This window comes from Strigops habroptila, chromosome 11, assembly GCF_004027225.2.
Source record: "Strigops habroptila isolate Jane chromosome 11, bStrHab1.2.pri, whole genome shotgun sequence".
Classification (NCBI taxonomy): domain Eukaryota; kingdom Metazoa; phylum Chordata; class Aves; order Psittaciformes; family Psittacidae; genus Strigops; species Strigops habroptila.
Window position 1 is genome coordinate 12,108,584 of NC_046360.1, and position 25,478 is coordinate 12,134,061.

The 25,478-nt window shown below is 59.7% G+C and overlaps 5 protein-coding genes across 6 annotated transcripts; 3 read left to right on the forward strand and 2 right to left on the reverse strand.

Moving 5' to 3' along the window:
* Positions 1 to 662: 662 nt before the first annotated feature.
* PEBP1 (phosphatidylethanolamine binding protein 1) lies at positions 663 to 3,160 on the reverse strand. Its single transcript, XM_030501472.1, has 4 exons — positions 2,948 to 3,160; positions 2,496 to 2,605; positions 1,859 to 1,959; positions 663 to 1,514 (listed from the first exon to the last, which is right to left on the reverse strand). The coding sequence occupies exons 1-4, from the start codon at positions 3,080 to 3,082 to the stop codon at positions 1,297 to 1,299; spliced, it is 564 nt and encodes a 187-aa protein (XP_030357332.1). The 5' UTR covers positions 3,083 to 3,160; the 3' UTR covers positions 663 to 1,296.
* Positions 3,161 to 4,098: 938 nt separating this feature from the next.
* On the forward strand, positions 4,099 to 12,581 carry VSIG10 (V-set and immunoglobulin domain containing 10). The gene is made up of 8 exons (XM_030501475.2): positions 4,099 to 4,400; positions 5,101 to 5,385; positions 8,645 to 8,926; positions 9,745 to 10,038; positions 10,532 to 10,642; positions 11,068 to 11,080; positions 11,948 to 12,105; positions 12,200 to 12,581. Exons 1-8 carry the CDS (start codon positions 4,106 to 4,108, stop codon positions 12,268 to 12,270), a joined length of 1,509 nt encoding a protein of 502 aa, XP_030357335.1. The 5' UTR covers positions 4,099 to 4,105; the 3' UTR covers positions 12,271 to 12,581.
* Positions 12,582 to 12,796: 215 nt separating this feature from the next.
* Positions 12,797 to 15,894, forward strand: CFAP73 (cilia and flagella associated protein 73). The gene is made up of 8 exons (XM_030501476.1): positions 12,797 to 12,966; positions 13,268 to 13,439; positions 13,868 to 13,997; positions 14,109 to 14,213; positions 14,281 to 14,481; positions 14,578 to 14,799; positions 15,046 to 15,204; positions 15,285 to 15,894. The coding sequence occupies exons 1-8, from the start codon at positions 12,882 to 12,884 to the stop codon at positions 15,420 to 15,422; spliced, it is 1,212 nt and encodes a 403-aa protein (XP_030357336.1). The 5' UTR covers positions 12,797 to 12,881; the 3' UTR covers positions 15,423 to 15,894.
* Positions 15,895 to 15,977: 83 nt separating this feature from the next.
* Positions 15,978 to 22,249, reverse strand: DDX54 (DEAD-box helicase 54). Of its 2 annotated transcripts, XM_030501474.1 has the most exons (20): positions 22,180 to 22,249; positions 21,288 to 21,426; positions 21,132 to 21,202; positions 20,871 to 21,056; positions 20,723 to 20,772; positions 20,577 to 20,618; positions 20,228 to 20,323; positions 19,993 to 20,114; positions 19,734 to 19,795; positions 19,451 to 19,582; positions 18,766 to 18,976; positions 18,213 to 18,347; positions 17,717 to 17,938; positions 17,561 to 17,634; positions 17,278 to 17,478; positions 17,001 to 17,146; positions 16,809 to 16,922; positions 16,625 to 16,729; positions 16,369 to 16,472; positions 15,978 to 16,278 (listed from the first exon to the last, which is right to left on the reverse strand). In XM_030501474.1, exons 1-20 carry the CDS (start codon positions 22,219 to 22,221, stop codon positions 16,061 to 16,063), a joined length of 2,472 nt encoding a protein of 823 aa, XP_030357334.1. In that variant the 5' UTR covers positions 22,222 to 22,249; the 3' UTR covers positions 15,978 to 16,060. The 2 variants fall into 2 exon arrangements, with proteins under 2 accessions (XP_030357334.1, XP_030357333.1); XM_030501473.1 differs by having other exon boundaries at positions 15,978 to 16,472; positions 22,180 to 22,238.
* A 36-nt stretch (positions 22,250 to 22,285) lies between these two features.
* Positions 22,286 to 25,236, forward strand: RITA1 (RBPJ interacting and tubulin associated 1). Its single transcript, XM_030501477.1, has 3 exons — positions 22,286 to 22,490; positions 23,502 to 24,376; positions 24,844 to 25,236. Exons 1-2 carry the CDS (start codon positions 22,315 to 22,317, stop codon positions 24,016 to 24,018), a joined length of 693 nt encoding a protein of 230 aa, XP_030357337.1. The 5' UTR covers positions 22,286 to 22,314; the 3' UTR covers positions 24,019 to 24,376; positions 24,844 to 25,236.
* Positions 25,237 to 25,478: the final 242 nt, after the last annotated feature.

The following is a 25,478-nucleotide window of genomic DNA, read 5'->3' on the forward strand; positions in this document are numbered from 1 at the left end:
TGCCAGGGATGGGGCAGCCACAGCTTCTCTGGGAATATGACATTGGTCTCATCTTCTTTTCACCTTTTAAAGATGCCAGACTGGCCCAAAGGCTCGTTTTCCTCTTTAAGCACTCAGGAGGCACCACCTGGCCTCACTGCTGGAGCATCAGAACCATTGGGATGCTGGAGCCTGGCTGGGAGGTGGCTGCAGGTCAGTGAAGCTGGTGGAGCCTCTCGTGGTGGTGTGGTGGGTACAGAAGGGGACGAGGCCTCTGGGAGCTCTGCACCCATGTGGGACAGCCCAGGGGTCACCTCTGCGGGCGGAGGGGCTCTGCTGCACCAGCACAGGGCCCCCATCAGCTGCAGGGGGTCAAGGTTGGTGACAGGTTTTCAGGGAACGAATCACTGTTCTGATGAGTTAGAGCAGCTCCAGTAGCACCTTGAGAGAAGTGTCCTCGCTGCAGTTCCAGAGCCAGCCTGCAGCTCTGTTTGCTGTGACATCAACCAGAGCCTCCAGGGGAGTGGATTTAGATTAAAGGGATTTAAACAAGGTGAGTTGTTGGATAGGACGTGGCTGCTCGGAGCTGCCCTCCTCCAGCACCTACAGTTCCAGCCCCAGGAGGAAAGGAATGGTGACACCAAGCTGCTGCCCTCCACCCCCGAGACAACAACCACACCATCCACCTCGGTAAGTTTTTAATTGCACTGTGAGCAAACAGCACATTGACATTAGGTCACAACAGAACTCGAACAAAGGAGGTGGTCTCTCAGCTTTGAGTGGCAACAGAGAACAGAAGGTAGTGCTATCAACCAGCTTAGCTGCACCTTCACTGCTTCAGTGGTTCACTGCAGTGCAGGCACTGGCCAAATACTTGAGGGTAAAAGGAATACAAAAAAAGAAATGAGGAATTTCCCTTAGCCTGCCACCGCCTCTCCTGGAAAAGGGACACTGCACAGCCAGCACCGCCCCAAAAGTGGTTCTGTACCCACACCACCTTGCGTACAGCAGGGACACTAAGCCACAGAGGGTCTGGCTTCCCTTGAGCAGGTCAGCCTGGGGGTGGTGGCCCTTACAGGGACACCCTGTCAGAAGCTCACGTAGCCAACAATCACCTGTAAGAGCCAGCAGAAGCGCAGCAGAGGCCTGGAGCACATCAACACGGGAGCAGGCTCAGGCAGGGACAGGGGCAGGTTCCAGCTCCAGTGCTCAGTACAGGAGCAGCTGGGTTCAACTCACTAAACACCACTACAGCGACGTGCTCCGTGCAGCCCGGTCTCCGGGGTGCTGCACGGTGCTTCCTCACCTCCCCGCGCCCTACTTCCCCGAGAGCTGCTCGTACAGCTTCGGCACGTAGTCATCCCACTCGGCCTGGTAGCATGTGCCAGCCACCGGCACCCCCAGCTCGTACTTGCTGCGGAAAGAGGCCACCTTGAACTTGCCTCGCTTGTCCCCAGAGCGATTAGAGAGGATGGGCTCGTTGCAGGAGAGCGGCTTCGGCTGCTCGTACACCAGCCACACGTAGCGGTGCAGCCCTGCGGGGAGCAGACAGCGTTATCAGTGCCAGGCACCCCCGATTCCTGGGGTCAGGTCTGCTCCCAGGAGTGCTGGGAAACGGATTCCTGAATTCTCCAGGCTTGGAATGCAGCTCGAGTATGCTACGTGTAACTGTGATGTCCTTGAACAGCTCCGCCAGGCAGCTGTCATGCTGGCCATGACCACACGCAGCCACAAGCTGCCTGTGTGGGTCATTCCCGCAGCGTGGCATGTGCCAAGCAGGCAGCCAGCTTCCTGCAGAGCTCCCTCCCTCCTCTCTGCATCCAATCCACGCGGCACTGCTGTGCCTGGAGCATGGGAATTGCCATGGGTAAGTACCAACCTGTTCCTTTGGGAGGTCCGGAGCCGACGTAATCCGACAGCACGGTCCCACTGCCCACGTTGTTGCCTTTCATGTTGGTCACCAAGAAGTGATGCCATTCCCTGGAAGGAGAAGGCAAGAATCAGTGAGGCTGCATCACAGCCCCAGCCACGAGCCTTCACTGCTCCAAGCTGCTGCTTTTCTGCACAGAGTCAGCGCAGGGTAACTGCAGCTTAAAAGCTGCCAGCCCTGGTTTGCCAACCCCAGAGAGCAGCAGTCCTGGAGCAGGGTCTGGCATCCTGCCCTGTGGCTATGCGATATCCAGAGCCTGACCCACTTCTGAGCCTGGCCTGAGAAAGGTGAGCTGGTCCCAGGTTTAAGACACCACTGCCGCCACAGAGAGCCCTAGTTCTAACTCGCACACATGCCAAATTGAAGCAAGCAGCAGAATTTGTGCTTCTCTAAGCTACAACAGACCTTCAAACACCTCTGTCAAAAGCAGCTGCTCCTCCCCATGCTGTCCCTGTCTCAAGGAGAGATACAAGGGCACAGACCCATTGCTGCACCTCAGCTGGAGCATGTTCCTGACCTCCTGCTCAGAGCAGGAGGGATGCTCCGCTTCCCCAGTCTCCACAGGGAGCTGCGCCACCCCCATTACCTGAATTTTGGATCCTTCCTACTGGGAGCATCTGGGTCTGTGAGAACCAGGGTGTACAGCTTCTGGGGATCGCAGCCATCCCACTCAATGCTGGTGGGGCGATTCTGGACCTGGAGGGACGACAGCATTAGCAGGAGCAGCCAGCCCCACTGCCTGCCCCACACCAGCTGCGCTGCACGCACGTCTGCGCAGCGCAGGCACCAACACCCGGCCGGCTCAAGGCCGTTCGTACCAGCTCCCACCCAGCTGATCAGAGCCGCCGGGATTCCTCCTGCAGCACGGAGCAGGGCCGGACCCCCTACAAGAGCCGGCAGCAAAGCTCAGCACCCCTCTGTTCCTCCCGTACCCCGTGAGGCTCCAACATAAGCTGCCAGAGCAAAGACCCAAGAGGCCCGGCCGCCTCCCGCCATTCTGCCGCGCCCCCCTGCGCCACAGGCCGGGCCCTCGCTCACCTGAGTGGGCGTGAGCACCTTGCCCAGCTCGTCTATCTCCACGGAGCCATACTTGACCCGCAACGGCTGCGCCGGCTTCTGCTCCACCTCGGTGAGGCTCAGCGGCCCGCTCCACAGCGCCAGATCCACGGGCATAGCTCCTGCTGCACCGGGCTCCGCTCCGCGCACTGCGCCCGCACCGCCCGCCCACCGCTCCTATTGGCGGAGGCGCCGCCCGCCCCCGCTCCCATTGGCGGAGGAGCCGCCACGCTCCGCTCCCATTGGCGGAGACGCACCTAGAGCCTTTCCCCTGCTCCAGCCATTAGGGCGCCCCCAGACGGTGCCCCCAGTGCTGGCGCAGGGCGGGGGGGGCTGAGTTCTGCAGAGCGACCGCCTTAAGCAGCGCCCCTGTCGCCGTGTTAATGAGGTTTTAACTGATGAGCTGCAGAGCTGGTTGCGTTGTGCCCTCCCCAGGCAGTAAGGAGCCCTGGAGGAACCTGAGGATGCAGCCCTTGCTGTGGGGCTCCTCACAGAAGCGATCTGTGAGAACAGACCAGCCTGGAAGCTGCTGCCCGCAGGGGTAACACCAGGCAGCGCCATCGGGGACACTTGGCACCGCTCAGCACAACAGCCTGTCACTGGGACGGCTTCTCGTAATGCATCCACTGCTTTAATGTAACAGCACGCTGGCTGTACTGTGTTACATTCACATCCGAGGGACACCTTTAAAGATGATGAAAGCATTCATACCTTTGTCTTGTTGCCTGATTCCTTGGGATCCTTCCTTGGGAAGGATGAGCTGTAGAGCAGCTCATCCTTCACCCTTTCCACCTGCTTCCCCCTCCCCGTCCCCCTTTGTGCTTCCCAGTTTTGCCTTAAGCTGCTGCCTGCCTCTTTTCTAACCCCATACCCAAGAACCACACAGTTTGTGGCGAGGCTCACACTCATTTACCGCTGTGCTTCCTGCTCCCATTGCTCTTGGGGCTCTAAGTGGTTGATTATGGCAGATCCTCTGGGTGGGGGGTTTCGCTAACTACCTCTCCACCTCGATTTGCTGTGGAAGCATCACCTTGTGTTAACATCTTTGTGTTAAACACTCCCGACCCCAGGACCGCGGCCACAGCCCGGCTCCATGCTGAGGGGAACCGGCCTCAGGCCGCCCTGAGGGGGCGACCCAAGATGGCGGGCGGGGCCGGGGGCGCCCAAGATGGCGGGCGCTCAAGATGGCGCGCTGAGGCGGCGGGGTCTCACACAGGACCCCCGGCCCCGGCGAGCGGACAAGGAGGCGGGCGGGCCCGTGCGGAGCTGCCCGCCTTCCCCTGCTCGCTCGCCGGAGCGGAGGCCAGCCGGCGCCGCCTCCCCGAGGCGGGGAGGCTCCTTGCGGCGGCGATGCGGCTCCCCGGCAGGACATCGCCAGCCCGCTTCTTCCTCGCCCTTTGTGTGTGGAGGCTGGTGCCGCGCCGGGACGCCACAGGTAGCGAGGGCTGAGGGGAAGGGAGCAGCGAGCGCTGGGGGTGGCCATTAGAGCCATTACCTCAGCCCGTCACGCTCCCCAGGGGAGCTCCCGGCCGGCCCCAGTGCGGGTTTCTTGTTCTAAAAAGTACATTTTTTGTGCATAAAATAACACGGTTCCCTTTGGAAACAAGCTGGGTAGGTGCCGAGGGGGCTGGTGGGAGGGGGGACTCCTGCAGAGCCCTGTGGGGTGCCGTTTGGCAGGGGAAGGTGGGAGAGGTGAAAGAGGGATATCAACAGTTGTGCCATCTTCCTCAGCGGCTGCCGATATCGGGGTGATTTTTGTCTCCTTTTCGGAGCCACGCGCTCCCCTGAGCACCGCAGGGATGAGGCTACGTGGGCAAGTGGTCCCCAAAACATTGGCCATTGCTGTGGCACGATGTTGTTGGTGCTCTAACACTGCTCTCCTCGGGCTCCTTTGGGTCGCTTCGTTGTCCTCTCAGAAGTACTTTGGTTTTGCTTTCTTCTTGAGCCTTTTAAGCTGCATCCCTCTTCTCGATCATGTCTACAATGAACGTTTGTAGTTGCCAAATGGATATTGGAGATAATTTAACAGCAGTCCCCCCAGATGGTTGGTATATATGAGATCTCCAGGTCTTTGCTGACAGAAGAGGGCTTTGCCAGTTCCCTACATCCCTAACGCTGTCCCTTCTGTTTTGCAGGAACAGAGGAAGTGGTTTTTGGAAAGGTTGGAGGAAGCATCCTCCTTTTATGCCGAAATGTCTCCAAAGAAGCAACCGAGGTGCTCTGGTTCCAAGGGGATCCACATTCTTTCCCCCCGCTCTTTTCCTCGAGGGTCGCCTTCCCCCCCGATGTCCGCTTCTCCCTGGTTGACAACAGCTCCCTGAGCATCACAGAGCTGCGTGTGCAGGATGAAGGCAACTACACCTGCAAGGAGGTGCTGAACAAGACGGACCATGAGCACAGGGTCCAGCTCCTGATAGCCAGTAAGTCTTGTCCTGTAATTCCCTCCCCTCAGTCCCACAGGAGCCTAGATTCATTTGCAGTGGTGGAAAACCAATGTCAAATAGGGCGAGGTGGCCTTGTCGTGCAAAATCTCTGGGCAGGCTGGTGCTGCTCAATTACACATTCACTCACAAGCACCAAGATGTGTGTCTGAAAGGTCTGTCAAGGGTCGGTTGTGTGTGATGCTGAGGATGAAATGCCAGCAGTTAAGTCTTCATTATGTCTCGTCATTCCTTCCTCATTGGTGATGATAAACTAGTTTTTGGACAGGTCTTTCATATCCTGTACTTGTTCCAGTGTGGTCCTTTGCCTCACAACGTGGCTGACTTGAGCCTTTGTAAATCTTAGGATGGGGGCTGCTGCTCTCTGCCTTTTTTCCCTTGGCTGAAATACAGGTCTGAAATAGATGTGCTGTGCTGCTCATTTCGGTGTGAGAATGGAGGGACCTCAGCTGACAAGTTGTCTGTGCCAAGTCTTACAGTGCAGCCTTCTGAATTTGATGGAAACACCACATTCCTTAAATTTACTGCTGGGAGCGTGCCAGCACAGGCCGTTCTTGCAGCCTTTTTGTCCTGTTGTGTGTTTTGGTGCTTTCTCCCATTTCTGTTTCGTTCATTTGTTCCCTTAGAAACCTTCACAAGCACAGGCTGCAGAGCTCTCAAGTCACTTTGCACACTGCTGGTGCAGGACCATTATCCTCCCTGGATGCCTCAGCTCTTCTGTGGAGCAGCCTCTTCCAGATCAGGAGGTCCTGTGGCTGGTACCATTCTTGGACCCTCCACCAAGTCGAATCAGATGTAACCTGCTGGCCTCTGTGCCAGCCGGGTCCATGTTACAGGCTTGAGAAGAGGGAAGGACCGTTGTCACTTTGTGTGTTGTGGTGACACTCGGTGCTCTATCAGCTCTGTCCTTTCATGCTGGTCTTTCCTCCACTGCCTGCCGTGTGCGAGATGTGTTTTCTGTTTGCATTCAGGGTGTTCCTTCCTCCTCGGTGTTTGGCGAAGGGTGCGCGTTGTAAAAGTTGGGCCTGTTCTGTACAGATTTAATCTTGGAAAGTCCACATTCATAAAATTCCCTCCCTGTGTCAAGGAACTTGCACATGGGCTTTGCAGGGTCACAGCAAGCTGGAGTGAAGGACTCAAACCCCAGGCTGCTTCAGAGAATATATATGTAGGCACAGTGCTTAGGAGGGGGAGCCCTAAATCTGGAGCACTGGTGCAAAACCCTCACCAGCAGAAGATACCTATGGCACGCCAAGTGTTGGTACTGCGCTCACAGCTTCATTTATTAGCCTGGAATTAATGGGTACATTAATTTCCAAAGGTTACAAAGGCAATCTGGGACACTGGTGTGCCCTGAAATAGGCGAGAGGGGGGTTTCTGGTGGGGCTTTAGGTCAGCAGAAGCAGCATCAGCAAGTGCTGGAGGTTGAAGCTTCTCAACCATCACATAGGTTGTACTAAAAAGTTCTCTTTTTGCTTAACACTGCGTTTAAAACCCCCCCAAGCAGCTGAGTGAACATCCTAGCAACACAGCAAAGGTGCAGCCCTGCCCTGAGCTGCTGCTCTCTGTTTGGTTTGGATGGAAGCACACAGTGTGAAGGAAACGTGCAATTGCACATCTCCAAGGGATTCCTTGCTATGGATGTGTCCAATGTGATACGAGCTGCTGTTGGCTTTTCTGTGGGCATGAGATCCTTTTTGCTGGTGTTTTGTGAGGTTTTTTGGTCGAGGGAGGTTGGAGGTTTTTAGGTTTTTGTGGTTTAGTACCGCTTTGGGAACAGATCTCTGTTAGCGTTTAGACACTGGAGTTGTACTGGGAGACCCTGGGAGCCCAGGATATAAAGCACATTCCTGCTGGAAGGGCTGTGCCTGCCTCTCGAAGTGGTGCTTCAGGCTGACAGGTTGCTGCTGTTATCCACAGCCAGGATTTGGGGTTGGTTTTGATCCTCCCCAGAGCTGACACACAGGAAGTGGAGTCGAGAAATTTCTTGCCAAAGCTGGATGGTTTCAAAGATTTTACGAGCTGTGTGTGTACAGCTCCTGGAAAGCCAAGCCCCAGGAAGGTATTGAGCTCCCAGGGGGGTTTGCCATGATGGTGGGTTGTTTCCTTTTAACCCATGTACTTTGAAAGTCACTTGAATGAACGCTCCACAAAATAAGCCCTCGGACACCTCCTGTGTGGGGCTGTGGCACCATCTGATCTCTCAGTGGTGTCTTGTTGGATCAGGTAAGCCAGCCACGGGGGCACAGTGTGCTCGTGCTGCCTGGATCAGAGTCCAGAATCTCTGTGGCTGTTAAATGGACACGTGTGTCTGTCTGAACATGGGTGTGTATCTATGAAACCATCCCGTGGGAGCCACTTGGGAACTCCTGCTGCATACACCCTGCTCTGCCCCGAGGGCTTGCTCTTGGGTTTCTATTGGCTTCTGAGCTGCTTCTGCCACCATGTCGTGGTTCCTGTATTTAAATAACAAACACAGTAGTTGTGGTGACAAGGTGGCCCTGGCGCAAGGCCAGTGGTGACTTACCCTGCTTCTCTTCTCTGCTGGAGTTTGTCCCCGCTGCTGCAGCGTGGTGTGGGCACAGCGTGGTGCGCGGATGAGTAACACCGTGCGGCCCCACATGGCGGTGGCGGTGGTGCTGGGCGGGAGCAGAGCGTGCCTGCTTTGGCTTCAGTGGCTCCAATACACTAGGAACAGCCTCTTCCTTCAACATGGGCTGGGGGAGTGCTCCAGCTTGGAGCTGGTGGCTCTGAGGAGCTGGTTGCTTGTCCCTGGAAAGAGCCCTGATGCTTTCCATGGTCCCCTGAGAAAGCTTAATGCTTGTCTCAGTGATGGGGAGAGGTAGAGCCTTGTTCTCAAGTGAATCAGTGTCACCCCCTTGTAGCTGTGGCCTGAGGACCAAGGCCAGTGTGGAGATTTGGTTCTCCCACTGTGTTTTTAGGTGCTTATCTTGTGCTCCACTGGATAAAGCTGTGGCAATAATTTTTTTCCTCCCTGTGCAACAGTCCCTCAAGGCTTGGCTGTGGCAGCCCCTGCTTGCTCCCTGTTGGCTGTCACTCAGAGCTGTGCTCCCCTGGGGCTGCAGAACACAGGTCAGGGAGAAGATAAGCAGGGAAACCAGGAAGGTTTTCAAGGGGAATGATGTCAAACACAAGCACCTGGGGGAGTTCCAGCCCCTGAGACACCAAGAGCTGTGACCTGCAAGTGTTTGTAACCACGTGCTCTCCTTTCCGATAGATCCACCAGAGTCAACCCCAAAGTGCTGGGCTGAGACCTCCTCGTCGGGGCTGATGCTGCAGCTGGTTTGCAGCTGGCCTGGGGGGTATCCCCACCCCACCCTGCACTGGAGAGAAGAGGGACAGGATCTGGAGAACTCGAGCTGGGTCCTCAGCTCCACAAGCTCCTCGGATACACATGTGGAAACGCTCAACAGCTCCCAGCTCTCCCACAGCAAAGTGTTCAAGTGTGTGGGGAGCCACGTGGTGACGCAGGAGGAGCCCACGTGCACTGTGGAGATAAGTGAGTTCATTTGCCCACCTTAATGACCACTCAGGAGCCTGCTGATGGTGGGGCAGGCAGGAGCCCTGGTCATTCTCTGCCCCCCAGAGCACTAAAGCAGGGCTCAGGCAAGCCAGGCTTGCGGGCACTTGCTACAGGGGGAGATGCTAACAGATAACAGGGCTGGGCTTGTGCAGAGGCGACTGCTCAAGGCATGGAAGTCCTGCAACTGAGATCCGTCAGGGCACAGTTGCAGGAGAGTTGTGTTTAGGGTTCATCTTCAGGGGCTGAATCTCCCCACACTAAGCTTTTCACCTGTGCAAGCACTGTGTGAAAGTGAGAGGTGGTTTTAGTGCCTTGCTCAGCTTGACGTTAAGTTGGGTAGGGCTGGGCTTAGAGGAGGAAGGTCATGAACATCCCCAGGCCCCTGTCAAGCATCTGAGGGGTCTGACTAAAGCTGCTTTGGAAAACCTGAGCTGTGTTTATCCTCCTTTGTCAGAGCTACACAAGAGCTCTGCTGATGCCAAGGAACAATCCTGGGCTGCCTTTATTCTCCCTGCCATCTTCCCACAGGCAGATATAAATCTTTATATCCCACTGGGGATGTAAAGGTGGGTGTCAAAAAAGCAACGTGGAAGTTGCTCAGATTGTCCTTGGAGGCTGCTGAGGTCCTGTGAGTGAGCTGGATGCCAAACCCTCAGTGCTGAAGCCCCAGACTCCTGCCTGACCTGCTCCTGTTAATGATTATTAATCAATTAGATGCCAATTGCTCCTTCTGTTAAACTCCTCCATTCCCACCTTGACTCTTTCCTTGTTCTTCTTCCCCCGGGGCTGTTCAGAAATCCCTTCCCTGGAATCAGAGCCCCCAAAGACCTGCTTTGTGGGTGAGAGCGTGACCCTGACGTGCCGAGTGACCGAGAGCACCCCAGCAGCGAGGCTCACGTGGCTGCGGGGCATCGGCCAGCCAGGGGCAGAGATCCAGCCCGGGGGCAGGTACCTCATCGCCCAGGAGGGCAACGTGTCCCGGCTCACCATCCAGAACTGCTCCCAGGCCACCGATGGGGGCTGCTACGTCTGCAAGGCTCAGAACCCCGTGGGGCTGAGGGAGCTCTTCGTCTGCCTCACAGTGAAGCGTGAGTGGGGATTGTGGGGACACAGCTCACTGGGGCCATTCGCCACTCTTTGCCTTCCATACATCCTTTGATGTACGGAGCCATCCTTTGATGCTTTCCATGCTCTTGTGGCAAGCGTTGATGCAGGACTGGCTCCCTTCAGGCCAGGGTGGAAAGGACGAATTCCCCTCAGCTCAGAGTAATGGGCCTGAGAGGTACATCCGTGATCCCTCCTGGGGGTGTGGGCTCAGAGGAGCACCTCCAAGAGCAGGGGTTGATTTGCTGTCACTAAATGCATGTGGGCACAAAACCAGCGGCTGCACTCTGGTCACTTCTTGCTAAGTCAATGAAGCTTGAGTGGCCGAAACCTTCACCCTTTGTGCTGGTGAGACTGTCGCTGGGATGGGAGATGGGAGTTGGGGCAGCACCGGGACCTGCTCTGTTACTTGCACTGAGAATTCCTCATCCATCCGTGTCCAGTGACAAGCTGACCTCCTGTGCCTCCTCTCCACAGAGCCCGTGAATGTCGTTGGGGTTGTGGGTGCTGTGGTGGTCCTGTCCCTGCTGGCTGTCCTCACCGTCACCGGGCTTGTCTTGTACTACAGTCCCCTCCTGTGCCTCAGAGGTAGGAGCTCAGTTCTGCACAGGCCAGGGAGGGGGTTGCTCCTTCCTGGGGTGGCCTCATTTTATCCCCAACCTGCTTGTCCTTCCTGCCGTGCTGGAGTCAGCCACTGATGAGCACCCCAGCCCTTGGGACTCATCCTGCTCCTGGTCCAAACCCTGTCAGATGGGTTTGAAACAGAAGGCTTTGTTCTTCCCCTCGCCTTCTCCAGGGAGCTGTGCTGTGATGGGCCTTCTCCCCTTTCCTTGTGTCCTCTCTGATGCTCTCGTTGCATACATGGGCAGGTCACCTTCATGTCTCAGCCTCCACGTGTGGCTGCCACGGACCATCCTCCCGCAGGCAGGATGGGCAGGGTTTGTGCAGTAAAACCAGGACTGCTCTGGGGCCAGCTTCTAATGCTCTTTTCCCTTCCCTTCCCTCCCATTCAGGTGCTGCATTCAGGTAAGTGCTGATGTTCCTCAGCCCAGTCCCACGTGGCCTCACTAGTCAGGCCCCTGTCAGAGGAGGAGAATCCACCTCTGAGGCAGGAGCCATTCCCAAGGCAAAGCTGTTCTTACCCGGGAGCTGTGCTTCCTGCGGGAAGGGGATGGTGGGGCTGGCGTGGGTACAGGAGCCAAAGGTTGAGGGGAGAGAGGGGAACACGTGGCATCAGAGCAGGATCCCAGTCACTTTGGGATTGCACAGGGACAGTGCTGGGGAGGCACTGGTCACTGTGGGAGGAGGCTGTGCAGGAGAGCTGCTCCTTGGTGCTGCTGAGCCCAGAGACTCACCAGTTAACAGATAGTAAATAGAAGCAGCGATCTCCTGCCCCTGTGGGCGTGTTTGCACCATGTCCTTATCCCCTCAGGAGGGATGCACATGAACAAGTGCCTGCTCAGGGTTTGGGTGCACCAGATTTCTTCCCCACTTCCAGCTTGCACTCCTTCTGGCCCTGCTCCTTCCCTTGCCCCTGTTCCCACAGCTGTGGTGCTGCAGCACGGGAAGTCTCTCTTCCGGGTGCCATCATTTCCCCCTCCATACAGGAGGGGGGAACAGCTCCTCTCTGGAGGGGCTGGTGCAGTTCGGCACATGAATGTTTGTGAAGTGGTTGAAGGAGCTGGGAAGCGAATGGGAAGCAGTGCAGAGTGTGGTGGTGGTCTGAAAGCAGCTGGTTTTGCAGGTGGTTAGTGCAGGATTGGAGGAGTCCCTCAAAATTGGTCATTTTGGGGTAGAGGGTGGTCAAAGCCTGGGGGGCACAGGCTGGAGGGAGGGTCAGGACAGGCTGTCCTCAGCCTTTTAGGCTGTATCTGCATGCTCTACTCCTCGCAGGAATCAAGACTCGGGTGATGTCTTAGTGCTGGTGGACTCAGATGATGATGATGGGAATGGGGAAGAAGAGGCCATGAGCAGCTCCACCAAGCAGGAGGTGCTGGCGCTGGTCAATGGCAGCAGCGTTCGGGCTCCTTATCTCAACTGCCTTATGGAAGGTGAGCGCTGGTGCCTGCCTGCGGGGAGGGAGGAATTCCTGCTCTCTGGCTTCTCGGCTCCTGCTGAGGTGCTGCTGCTCTGTGCCCTGTGTAGGTGACGATGGCGAGCAGCACGGCAGGGGCCCTCCGGAGCAAACGGGGGGAGAGGAGACACGAGGCTCATAGTTTTATGAAGCAGAAGCACACAGAGCTCCGGCTGGATGCCCGGCGTCAAGCACGGCCTTGCTGTGTGGCTGAGCACAGGCTGGCCTGGATCGGTCAGAGCATCCCCACTGCCTTCTCCGCTCACCCCTTCCCCAGCTTTCCCTCTGTCCTTCCCCAGCCACGTGTCTCCATTTCTCCTCTTTCATGTTCCTCTTTGTCTCAGGTGCCTTTTGAACAAGGTGGCACCCAGTGCAGGCAGAGCTCACAAGTGGGTGCCTGTAGCCTGCTCCCCTTGAGGGACTCAAACACCAGTAATACCAGTAATACCAGTATGGGGTTCTGGCTCGGTCACCATGACCCGTGCTGGGGTTGCAGGAGTGTGATGGAGACACTCACTGCGGGGCCACAGTGGTCCTGGGGTGGCAGAAGAAACAACGGGTGCATGGACAGGACACGGGTGGTGCTGACTGTAGGGGGCTTAATTGTTTTTATTATAAATGTTTTTCCCCTAATCCTTCTGGAATGTTGCTCCGTGTCTAAGTTGGGAGTTATCTGGGAGTGGTTTTGCCTGGCTCTGGTGGGAAGCACGGAGGGAACTTACACAGGGAGGGGATGAGCGGAGCAGGATCCGCATGGAGAGGAGGTTGGAGAGGAGCAGAAGGCTCTGCAAGAGGGAGCCAGCAATAATCAACTGTGTGAAGTGGGGATGCTGGAGAAGTGAGTGCACACAGGGGATGTGGGGGGTGTGAAGGGTCATGGGGGGAGCCACAGGGTGATCTGATGGAACATGGGGGAACAAACGGGATCTGGTGGCACGTGGGGTGGGAAGGAGGCACTCGGTGGGGCGGTAGTTGGGGTCCCTTTATGCACCGTGCTCTCTGAAGGGGCGATGGAGCCTGAGCAGAGGTTTGGAGAGGCCGGAGCAGCGTCTGAGGGCTGGGGGGACACGAGTGCAGTGTGGTTGGGGGGCCGCAAGTGTCCCCAGGAGCCTCAGTGCAGTCCCTGTGCCTGGAGCCAGGCCGGGAAAACCCCAGGGAGCTGCCGCAGCCGGCGGCTGCCCCTGGCAACGGTGTTGTGCTGCCGCCATCTCGGCTGCCCCGCGTCCTCCGTGCTGAGGAGGCACCAGGAGGGATGGCCTTGGACCTGGAGCAGCATTTGAGCAGGGCTTTCCGGGACAAGCTGCGGCTGCCGTGAGTGAGATCCCTCGGGACGGGCGGGAGAGCTGGGTGCTGCCCGGCACGCTCCCGGGGAGCTTTCACACCATTTCCCCTGCTCCAGGAGCAGAGCTCCTGCTTGGAAAACAGCACAGAGCTGTTGTGGGCTATGGGGAGGCAGAGGGGGATGCCCCAGCGTCTGATCAGAGCTGAGGTTGTGCCAAGATGTGTCCTTCCTCCTGCGGTGGCACTGGGGGTCTCCAAGAGGGGTGAGACTGAAGCGGGAAGGGATGGGCAGGAGGGAGGGTGGGATAACCTGGATGCAGGTAGGGATAACTGTGGTCACCAACAACTCCTGCATGGAAGAGCGGGCCAGGCTCGCCGTGCTGACCCCGGCAGGCTCCGGTGGTCCCTGCGGGGTCCTGCTCATGCCGTGGTGGTGGGTTCCCCGCTCCTGGGCACAGGGAGCTCCACGCAGCCCATGGCAGGCCGGTGCCGGTGCCGGGGGGTGCCGCGCTGCTGCCCTCCATGCGCTTGCTGCTGAAGAGACGGGAGGTGGCGGAGGTGGAGCGGGCGCTGCAGAGGCAGCGGGAGGTGAGGGCAGACCCCGGCCCCTCCATGTGTCCCCTACCCGGGTGCTGCATCCCTGGCACCACAGGATGATTGTGCCACCATGGGATGGTGCCACCCCTGGCGTTCCCGCAGGAGTTCCAGCAGAGGATGGAGCGCCTGGCACAGCGCCGGCAGCAGCTGGGCCAGAGGGAACAACGGCTCCGGGATGTTGTCCTCAAATTCAATGCCTTCCGCAAGGTGCTGGGGCAGGGGTTGGGGCTGGGGTGGCCATGGGGGTCCTGCTGACCCTGTCCCCACACCACAGGCTTCAATGGCGAGGCAGGAGCGGGCGCTGCAGCGCGCAGCAGAGGCGCAGGCACGGGCAGCGGAGCAGGATGCTGAGGCCGCCCGCCTGCGCCAGGAGCTTGCAGGGCTGCAGCAGCGCAGGGACCGCCTAGCCCGGCGCCTCCAGAGCCTCCAAAGCTTCCACAGCTACCTGCAGGCCGTGCTGGCCAGGATGGAGCAGGTGAGCACGTCCCCAAGGCCCTTGTGTGGGGCCAGCCCCATCCAGCGCAGCAGCCCCCCTGCCCCTGCAGCCTCTCAGCCCCCTCTTGCTGCCCAGTTCCAGGATGTCCTGTCCATGCTGGCCCATTTCGAGGCTCTGCTGGGGATGCGGGCAGCCCTGGCGCAGGAAGCAGAAGCAGGGCAGGAGCGGTTGGCGCAGGGCTGGGCACGGCTCCGGGGGTACCGCGAGGAGGCCCTCAGCGAGCTCCTGTGCATCGCCACCGAGCGGGCCCAGCTCCGCGCACGCCTGGAGGCTGCCCACCGTGAGGTGCTCCAGGGGGTAAGGAGGGACGTGGGATGCACAAGGACCAGGGAGAGGGGCAGCAGCAGGACCCCAAGCCTGCTGCAGAGGGGGGATGCCCAACGTGGTGGTGGTGGGAAGCTGGGGGTCCCCATGTGCCCATAAAGCAGCATCAACTGTGCATGGGGGAGATGCAGCCAGGACCCCCGGGTGTCCCTGTCCCATCAGGGGAGGGGTTGCAGTGGCTGGGAGGGGGGCAAGGGCTCTCTGTTGTTCTGTCCCCAGGAGTCCTGCTGGGCCCACATCCAAAGCACGGCCACCGAGAAGACCCTGCTGCTGGCGCAGATCAAGCTGGCAGTGCTCAACCTCTTCCACCTCGCCACTGCGCCGCTCAACATCCACACAGACGTGGCCCTGGAGGACACCGAGGCGCAGCTGGACACGGTCAGTGCAGCCCTCTCCCCTGGGCAGGGGGGACACGGCGATGTTCATGTCCTCGGATGGCATCGGGCTCCCGTCTGCAGGTGCTGCTCTGCATGCAGGACCTGGCTGCCATCTGTGCCGAGCTGCACCCCAGGCAGCCGGGGCCGGGGCCCCCAGGCTTGCCTGCAGCCACCAGTGTGCGTCGCAGGGGTGCCAGGCTGCCACCGAGCCAGGAGTAACCCCTGGGACCACCGCTGCCATGGCCAGCATGGAGCCACAGCACGCCGGGCACCCCTGGGAACGGAGGTCACTCCTTGACACGTCTGGGAACCCCCACAAGAGGCAACGTGGATGGCAGGGGCACAGGCACCCCTGGGTGGCACTGCCCTGGGGCAGGAGACAGGACACCCAAGGCAGAGCCTGACCCTCTGGGGTACCCTCCTGCAAGCAGGACCTGGGTACCACAGAGGAATAGGGAGCTGCTGCTCGTGTTCAGGCTGCTGCTCTCCCTGATGTGTCTCCCATCAAAATATAAGTATAAATATTCCCCATCCCTGGCAGTGTTCAAGGCCAGGGTGGACACAGGGGCTTGGAGCAACCTGCTCTAGTGGAAGGTGTCCCTGCCCGTGGCAGGGGTTTGGAACTGGGTAAGCTTTAAGGTCCTTTCCAACCCAAACCATTCCATGATTATAACCCAACTGTGGACCTGCAGCACTTGCTTGGTTTAAGACTGTGCCTGGGAATGACCCAAAGGAGCCATCAATGCTTTGAGCAAGGACAAACAGGAGCCTGAGTACTCCAAACCAGCCCAGTATTTAATGTCCCTTTCCCCCGGTGCCCAGGCGAGGGGGGAGCCGCTGGGGCTCAGCCCCCATCCCTACACCCTCTTCCTCATCTTGCCCTTCTTGGTGCCCGCCACCCTGCGCCCGAAGGCCATCTGCCGCAGCTCCTGCACACGCTGCCGGTTGCGGGCCTTGAGGCGCTTCAGCCCCCCGCTCTGCAGGAACCGCTGCTTGGCCGCCCGCTTGCGCTGCTTCAGGATCTGCTGCTTGTTCTTCAGCTCCGAGCGCACCCGGGCGGGCGCCAGCACAGGCCCTGCGGGATTGGGGGACACGGCCGAGCTCAGTGTGGGGCAATGGGGAGGGCGATGTGGGGCTCCTGGTGCCGCTTGCTGCAGGTACTCACCGTGCCCGCGCCGCTGCTTCCCGCGGAACTGCTCCCGCCTGTGTCCGTCTTCCTCATCCTCATCCCGCTCGTCGACCTTGTACTTCTGCTTCCACTTCTCATAGCTGGGCCAGTGGGTTAAGGGAGCGTGTAGTGACTCCCCATTGCCTGACCCACTGCGGTGCCTGACCAGCCTCCCTCCCCAGGCCACTGGCAGGGGATGGCTCCCCAGGAGCAGGGCGCAATGCTCCCTCGTGCCCCGTCACAGGCAGGATACAGGTTGTTCTTGTAGGAGCTGCTGATGTAGCGCCCGCTTTCCGTCTTCACCTTCTTCTTGTCCTGCTGGCCCGTCTGCCCCACAAAACGCTTCTTCTTGCGGTCCCTGTGAGAGAGGGGAGGGTGGTGGGACCCCCCCCAGCCCTGATTCCACTCCCCCCAGCCCATGGACAGCCCCCACTCACCACTTGAGCAGCTGCTTGCTCTTGTTGAGGTTGTGGTTTTCATCGCCCATGAGATCCAGCACGGCTCCGGCTGCCTGCTGCTCGAAGGGGCTGCCCTCGCCACCAACACTCAGCCTGCAAAGGGTGGGCGATGAGAGCAGCCCCGCTGGGGCAGGCGGGACAGGGCAGCAGCAGGAGCCCCCCCAGACTCACCCCCTCTCGCTCTCGAAGTCCTTGGGTCTGTATGGGATGTAGAAGTCCTTGTCCTGCTCCGCCGACTGCTGCAGCTTCTTCCTGGGGCCACCTTCTCCCCCTCGGCCCCGTCTTCGCTTCTGGCCCACCACGGTGGAGAACACGTGCTGGAAGGGATCAAGGAAGGACCCTGCAAACCACTGCACCAGCCCCCAAGCCCCAGCACAGCCTGGAGCCCCTGGTGCTGCCCTGCAGCAGCTCCTGCGTCCATGGCAAACCCCCATCCCTGCCCCATTACCTGGAGGTCTTCCTCCTTGTCACCTTCTCCCTCCTCGGGTGCAGGGGGGGCCGGGCAGAGCCCCTGCCCTTTGAGAGCTGCTGCCCGCTTCTCCTGCTGCCCACGCTGGTACTTCTCAATGAGGGCATGGTCGTGGCGCCGCTTGGACCGCATCACGGTGCTGGCCAGCGTCCGGGATGTGGCGTTGATCTCGAAGATGGTCTGATCCCAGAGTTGGGAATGGGATGAGCTGCATGGACCTTTCCTCCCACCCAGCTCAGACACAGAATGGGTCTCAACTCACCGCCTTGGACTTATAGGTTTTAATGCTGTCCACAAACTTGAGCCTCTCCAGCTCCGTGTCTTCAAAGCGAGCGCCTGAGGAACACAGGGATGGAGACATTAGCTCCCTGGTGATGGGAATGGGGGTCCCCTCCCTCGGTGTCCCCAAAACACTCACTGAACAGTGGGTGGATGCCAAGCTGGGACCCATCCATGTCTTTTGCCCTCTTGATGGACTCGGGCGAGGGGCCAGGCCGGGATCTCAGGTATTGCTTGTGGGCATTGTCAGCGACATGGCGCAGGCTCCGCAGCTCCAGAGAGCCCTCGTGGTCTGTGAGCAGCAGGCACTCCTCATCGTCCACCAGGCTCTGGGGGACACGGCCCAGCACCCCAGCAGCATCTGCAGTGCCAGGAGACACCGTGTCACCTCGCTGGCATGGCAGCAATGTAGGATTTAACAGAGCAAATGGCCATGGAGAGCTCAGTGGTGGTAAATCAGCATCCTCAACATGCTTTCATTAACTGGGGTGAAGCTGGGGGCTCCCCCACACACCGCAGGTGTGTGGGGGAGCCCCCAGCTTCACCCCAGTTAATGAAAGGATATCACCCCTCCATGAACTGGCTAAGGATAAAACCAGCATCCCAGTTTGGACCTACAACCAGCTCTGCCTTACCAGCAGGCATCTCCTGGGTACCAGCAAGGACAAGCGGGTGTCCCAAGAAGAGGTGGAGGTCAAAGACATAAGGCATCTCATCGGGAGCCACCAGCGAGTAGGCAGTGCCACTCCGGCCAGCTCGGGCCACACGACCTGGAAAAGGATGGAGGAGAGTGGGAAACCAGAGCCCAAACCTGATGGAAACCCCAGCAGGCACTTACTGGTGCCATTGGGAGCACCCGCACGTGACATGTACTAGGTGGCAGGAGGCTGTGGGTTGTTGGGAAGGCAGCAAAGGGGAGCCCATCATGGTGCCAGCGTAAAGGGAAGGCATCAGCCCTCTCCCAAAAGCCTCCCCAGTCCAGCAGGAGGGACATCAGGGATGTTCCTGTCCCCTGATGTCACCTCCTGCCCCAGAGACATCCCCATCAAGGCAGGATCAGCAGTGCCAGCCTAACAGGCACCAGGGATGGGAGAAACAAGGGACAAGGGACAACCCACTGGCACCCTCCTTGTCACCACGAGGGACCCCCGGGTTGCAATGAACCCTGCCCAGGGCACCAGCACCCACCTACACGATGCAGGAAGAGCTTGGCCTTGGCGGGGAAGCTGTAGTTGATGACATTGTCCAGCATGGGGATGTCGAGCCCACGGGCAGCCACGTCGGTGACCAGCAGCACCGGGCACTTGCCCTGGGAGAACTTGGCGATGTTGATCTTGCGGGCGGTCTGGTCCAGCGAGCTGTAGACGTGTGTGCAGCGGATGCCCTGGGCTGTCAGCAGCTGGAGAGTGGGGAAGAGGGATCAGATCCCACCAGGGAATGCAGCCACAGCCAAGAGACAAAGCCCCGAGACCCCAGGGTGCCCACCCAGACCCCACATCTCACTCTCTGCAAGGGGTAAGTGGGTGCAACGCCTCCATGATATCACATGCTGGGATTTCTCCTTCAACCCAGCAAAACAGAGGCAGAGACTCCAGCAAGAACGTGCCCAAATAGGTGGTAAATGCTCCATCCCTGGCAGTGTTCAAGGCCAGGTTGGACAGAGCCTTGGGTGACGTGGTCTAGTGTGAGGTGTCCCTGCCCATGGCACGGGGTTGGAAAGGGATGATCTTAAGGTTCTTTCCAACTCAAACCATTCTATGATTCCATGCCCACCAATGCAGACCCCATGTGGGCCTGGGAAGGGGTCCCATCCCCTGCCAGCACCCTGCCCTTTAGCAGGGGTACAGGTTGGGCACCCCCAAATGCCACTTGCCTCCTTAAGATACTCCGTGTGGTGCTTGGTGGCCACGAAGACAACTGTCTGGTCCTGGGGCTTCACCACACTGCGGAGCAGATGGAGCAGCACGGCCGGCTTGTCGTCCCCGCGCACGTGGAAGAAAGCCAGCTGCAAAGGGGGGCACAGCTCAGCCCCTGTGTGTCCCCACACCACACACTGCCACCCTCTGTCCCCTCCCCAAGCATGGAGCCACCACAGGGTGCGTGCAGGGGTTGGGGGCACAAAGCCCATCTCAAGCCCCCCCCCAAACCCATCTCACCTTGAGCTGCTCGCTGAGCTTGGACTCCACATCCAGACGGATCAGCATGGGCTCAGTGAGACCTGTGGGACATGGTGACACACAGGACATGTCACACATGGGATGTGCTGCCATGACCAGCCCCACGGCTCCGCTCAGGGACACCCGCTTGGCCCAGCGTTATTCCAGCTCAGTTTCACCAGTCCTGGGCCCAGCCCAGCTGTGGGATCGTGCCATGTCCCTGTCCCCAGGGTCTCCCTGTCCTGCCCCATGCTCTCACCAGCCCGGGCGAACTCTACGAGCAGCTTGGGCAGCGTGGCGGAGAAGAGCACGGTCTGGCGGGAGTCCGGGAGCCGGGCGATGATCTCCTGGAGCTGCTCGGCAAAGCCCATCTCAAAGAGCCTGCAGGGAGGGGACACGGGACATGGCAGCGCCTGCTCGGTCCCTCTGTGCCCAGCCCACCCCATGTGTGGGGACGCTGCAGCCCTGGGGACCTCCCCCTGCACCCTGCTGACCTGTCGGCCTCGTCAAACACCACGTACTCCACCGTGTGCAGCTTCAGTTTCATCTCCACCGCCACGTGCACCAGGCGCCCAGGAGTGGCAATGATTCTGCAGGGACAGAGCTGGTGATGGGACCGGGTGGGGGGGACGCAGTGTCCCCACTCCATCCTGGGTGCAGGTCCCAAACCCAACCCGATACAGACTCCACTGTCCCCCACGGGGAGCACAGGAAGATGCTCCAAGGGAACACCAGGATGCATCCATCAGGCAGACTGGCTGTAAGCACCAGTGATGTCCCTGGATGGCTGGTGGCTCCTGGGGCCATTTCCCCACCGTGTCCCCTCCCCGTGGCCCCACTCACATGTCGGGGTTCTCGTGCAGGGCAGCGAACTGGTCCTCCATCCTGCGGGAGCGGGGAGAGGCTGGGGCACGCCGGGGGGCACGGGGCAGCTCAGCCCCTCGCCAGGCTCTGGGAAGGCTTTAGGTGGGGACATGGGGACAACTTACTTGTCTCCTCCCAGGATCAGGGCTGTCTTCAGGCCTGTGAACTTGCCCAGCTGCGGGGTGAGAAAGAAACATGTTGGTGTGTGTGTAGGGGGTAAAACCAAACCCCTTTCCCCCGTTGCCCCCATTCACCCCATTGTTGTCCCCATACCTCTTTGGTGAACTTTAGGGTCTGCAGGGCCAGCTCACGGGTGGGTGACAGGATGAGGGCGCGCGCCCCGGCCTGGCTGGGTGCCTTCAGCCGCTCGAACATGGGGATGAGGAAACACGCCGTCTTCCCGCTGCCCGTCCGCGCCATCGCCACCACGTCCCGGCCGCGCAGGATGGCGGGGATGCTCTGTGGGACACGTCACTGCCACCGTCACCATCCCACCACCGCCGCCACCCCATGGGGGGGACCCACCGCGCTCACCTTCCTCTGGATGGGGGTGGGCACCTTGTAGCCCTTCTTCATGATGCCCTTGAAGACGGGGTAGCTGAGGCCTGCGGGGATGGGGACGGGTGAGGGGGTGCGGGCAGGAGGGGACGGTGTCCGCTCGGGTACGGCTGCCCCGTGCCCCGCACGCACCCATCGACTGGAAACCACCAGATTTCTTCTTCTTCTGGTTCTGGGCCCGCACCATGGCCCGTGTGTCCGGCTCGGCCACGGCGTCAGCATCATCCTCCTCCTTGGTGCTGGGGAAGGCGGGCAGTGGGGACACAGGGACCTGGGGGCAGCAGGGACACGGCTGTAGCCATGGTGGTGCCAGGGGCTGCGGCTCTGCGCTGCCAGCATGGAGGGCACGGACACCGGTACTGGGACACCAGTATGGGGGACATCATAGAATCACAGAATGGTTTGGGTTGGAAAGGACCTTAAGCTCATCCAGTTCCAACCCCTGCCATGGGCAGGGACACCTCACACTAAACCATGTCACTCAAGACTCCATCCAGCCTGGCCTTGAACACCGCCAGGGATGGAGCATCCACAACTTCCTTGGGCAACCCACTCCAGTGCCTCAGCACCCTCACAGTAAAGAACTTCTGCCTTAGATCTAGCCTAAACTTCCCCTGTTTCAGTTTGAACCCATCACCCCTTGTCCTATCACGGCAGTCCCTGATGAAGGTCCCTCCCCAGCATTCTTGTAGCCCCCTTCAGACACTGGAAGCTGCTCTGAGGTCTCCACGCAGCTTCTCTTCTCTGGGCTGAACAGCCCCAACGTTCTCAGCCTGTCAACATCAGTACCGGGTACTGGGACACCAGTACAAGGAACACCAGCACAGCGGACACCGGCACTGGGACACCAGCACAGAAGGACTGGGGACACCGGCACCCGGACACCGCCACATAGGGACACGGGACACCGGCACCAGGCCCAGCAGCACGGAGGGATACTGGTACACGGGTACCGGGGATACCGGCACAGGACACACGTGGCGCGGGGCCTTCCCCCCTCTCCCGGGTCCCCCCCCCCGGGTACCGGCGCTCCGCGGGGCTGGCGGCGGACGCGCGGCGGCGACATGTCGGTATGGGCGGCGGAAGCGGAACACGCGGCCGCGCGGTGCCGGAAGGGGCGGTGCGGAGCAGTGCGGTGCGGTGCCGGCGGGGCGCGGCCATGCGGGCCGCGGGTCCCGCTCCACCGGGGCAGCGGGGCCGGCGCCGCCCGCGGGCCTCCTTCGTGGACGAGTCGCTGTTCGGCAGCCCCGCGGGGGCCCGCGCCCCGCCGCCCGCCTTCGCGCCCCCCTGGGCCGTGCCGCCGGCCCCCGGCTCCCGGCCGAGCAGCCAGCGCAGGTGAGCGGGTCCGCGTCCCGCTGCGGGCGGGGCGGCGGCAGCGGGCGGGTGTCGGTCCCGAGGTGACAGGTTAGAAACAGGCACGGCTTTACTGCGGTACCGGGTGCGTGGGGGAGCGCTCCGAGAAGGGGCGGTTCGCAGCTGGTGTATGTTCGTTATAGACGTACTCGTTCTAAGGCCGTGGAATGCGGACCCGCGGCCCGTTCCTCGTTCCGTACGGTCATTTGGGTAAATAAGGCCGTGGCGCAGGCGCTGTGAATTTGAGGAGTGGGCTCTGGGGGTTGTTTGGGGTAAATGTCCTGACTTGTTTTACCCTTTTATGGAATTCCGTTAGTTAAGGACATTGGGATGTGTGTTTAGTCTTAGAATCCCAGCCTGGTTTGGGTTGAAGGGAGCTTAAAGCTCCTCCAGTCCCAACCCCCTGCCACGGGCAGGGACAACTTCCACCAGAGCAGGTTGCTCCAAGCCCCTGTGTCCACCCTGGCCTTGAACACTGCCAGGGATGGGGCAGCCACAGCTTCTCTGGGCACCCTGTGCCAGCGCCTCAGCACCCTCACAGGGAAGAGCTTCTTCGTTTTATCCAACCTGGACTTGCCCTGTTTAAGTTTAAACCCATCACTCCTTGTCCTCTTGCTGCAGTCCCTGATGAAGTCTTGCCAGTTAACTGCATGTTCTTGTTTGGGCTAATTTATGACCCTGAGAGGCTCCTTGAGCTGTTTCTTTCGCAGCCATTTACCTATTTCTCAGGCCTCATCAACAGGAGGAACCTACACTGGTTTGAGAGAATACACCTGGTTCTCGTGTTGCAGCTCCTTCTCTCTATGTCCTCTATACACAGCAAAATCCTAGTTCAAGAGTCCTTGTAGCCTTGCCTACATCTAAGTCTCTATATTCAGTGAATTATTAGCTGTTGGTATCTAGGGGGGCTGGCTCTCAGGAGGGTCCTGGGTGAAGCTGATGCTCCCCGTCGTGTGGTGGCCAGTCCTGGTGCATGGTTTTTGTCTCCCGCAGGCTGAGAGGCCACACTCCATCCTTCTGCGACGAGTCCCTGTTCGGCCCGGCCCGCACCGCTCCTTGCATGAGGAAGGAAGATGTAGCCAAGCTGCAGGCGCTGCTCTGGAGCCCTCCGCCCGCCCCCCGAAGCCAGCCTGGCCTCTCCCCGTGCTGCAGGGACACCCCGGTGAGAGCTGCCCACCCCCTAGCAGCAGTGGGGGGCTCGGAGGTGGGACGAGAGAGCACATCATGTGTGTGGAAGCGTCCCGAGAGCGAGCCTCGCTCCGAAGGCCCCGGCGCTCCCGGCAGAGGACGATCCCAGTCTCTGAGCTGGCTGAGCACCCCCTCGGATGGGCCCTGCCGGCCTTTGGACACCCCCAAGGCAGAAAGGTGTAAAAACGGGGGTCCCTTGACAGCCCCCGCGGCCCTCCGAGGGCCTCCAGTGATGAGTCGGTCACAGTGTGTGTCCGGACCTCCTTTGGCCAGGAACAACAAGGCAGCGGGTACCTGCAAGCCCCGGCCTCCCTGGAAGTGAAGCCAGATGTCCCTCTGGATGTAAATGCAGCCTTGACCTACCCAAGATCTCCTGATGACCAAGTCCATGAGGATCCTGGGCCTTTCCATGGCTGGAAATGAAGGATGGGGCTGCTCTGTGCAGAAGGACAACCTGGGAGCCGTGCGTGACCGCAGTGCCAGCAGGTCAGGGCACAGTCCTGCAGCACCAGAGCGGGACACCCTCGGTGGTGACAGCAGCTTCCATTGACTGCCCCGTGGTCATCAGAGGTGTGGTAATGGGTCAGGTTCCTTCTGACCAGGAAGTCCAGCTGGGAAGTTGGAACAGCAGGAGACAGGACTGCCTCCAGCATGGAGCCCAGGAGAAGGACCAGGCACAGGTACTCCTACAGCGGAGCTTGGTGGGGACAGGCAGGGACTGAGCTGGGTGCAGCTCCCAGAGCAGGGAGCAGCGGGTGCCACAGGGGCAGGTGAGGTCTGAGGGCCCTGGTGGGGACCTCTGCTGACCAGCTCTGAGGAGAGGAGTCCTGCTTCATGCTCCCTGTTGTGTACAGTCACAGCATCGCTCGTGCTTGACAGGGCTGCAGGAGATCCCTAGTCCAGCCTGCTCAAGGCAGGTGCCTATGGGCTTGGGCTGCTCAGGGCTTTGTCCAGTGAGGTGTGGAAACCCTCAAGGACAGAGGGACAGGCACAACCTCTGACCCTCCTTCCCACTACTTGACTGTCCTTGGGGTGAGAAGTTTCCCTTGATATCCAGTCAGAGCCTTTCTTGATCTGGTTTGTGTCTGTTCTCATTCTGCTCTGCACAGAGCTTGGCTCAGTCCTCACGGTCACCTCCTCTTCACAGGTATGGGGAGGCTGCTCTGAGGCTCCCCAAAACCATTCCTGCTCCAGGCTGAACGAGCCCCATTCCCTCAGCCCCTGTGCACAGGACATGTGCTCCAGCCCTGACCATCCTGGAGGCTCTCTGCTGGCCTTGCTCCAGTTCACCAACGCTTTAATGGTCTCTGGCAAGGAAGGAGAAGGTGAGGAATGGCATCACCCTGTGTCCTGCTGCTGGTGGGATGCCCCCGAACTGGATGGGGTTTGTGATGGAGAAGGATCTGCCACAGGGATTTCAGCAGGTTCTGGTGATGAGGACGTGCTGAGCGAACGTGTGACTCTGTGGTTTGTACTGAGGGTCATGAGGTGCTCTCACAGCAACACCACACTCATCACCAAATAAATGATCCAATGCAAACCTGCTGGGCCTCATGTTTGGTCCAGGGGCTGCTGCTGTGGGATGTGGACACAGGTTGTGTCTCCAAAGACTGACTGAGCAGAGCAGCTCCTCGATTTCCATTCCTGAGGTGGGAAGGTGCAGCTCGGTCTCAGGGAGTACAGGTGGGGAGGCAGATAAAAGACACGGGCTGGGTGTTGGGGTTTGCAGCTGGTGTCACTGCTCCCCTGGGCAGGGGGGTGCAGGTGAGGGGGTGCAGGGAA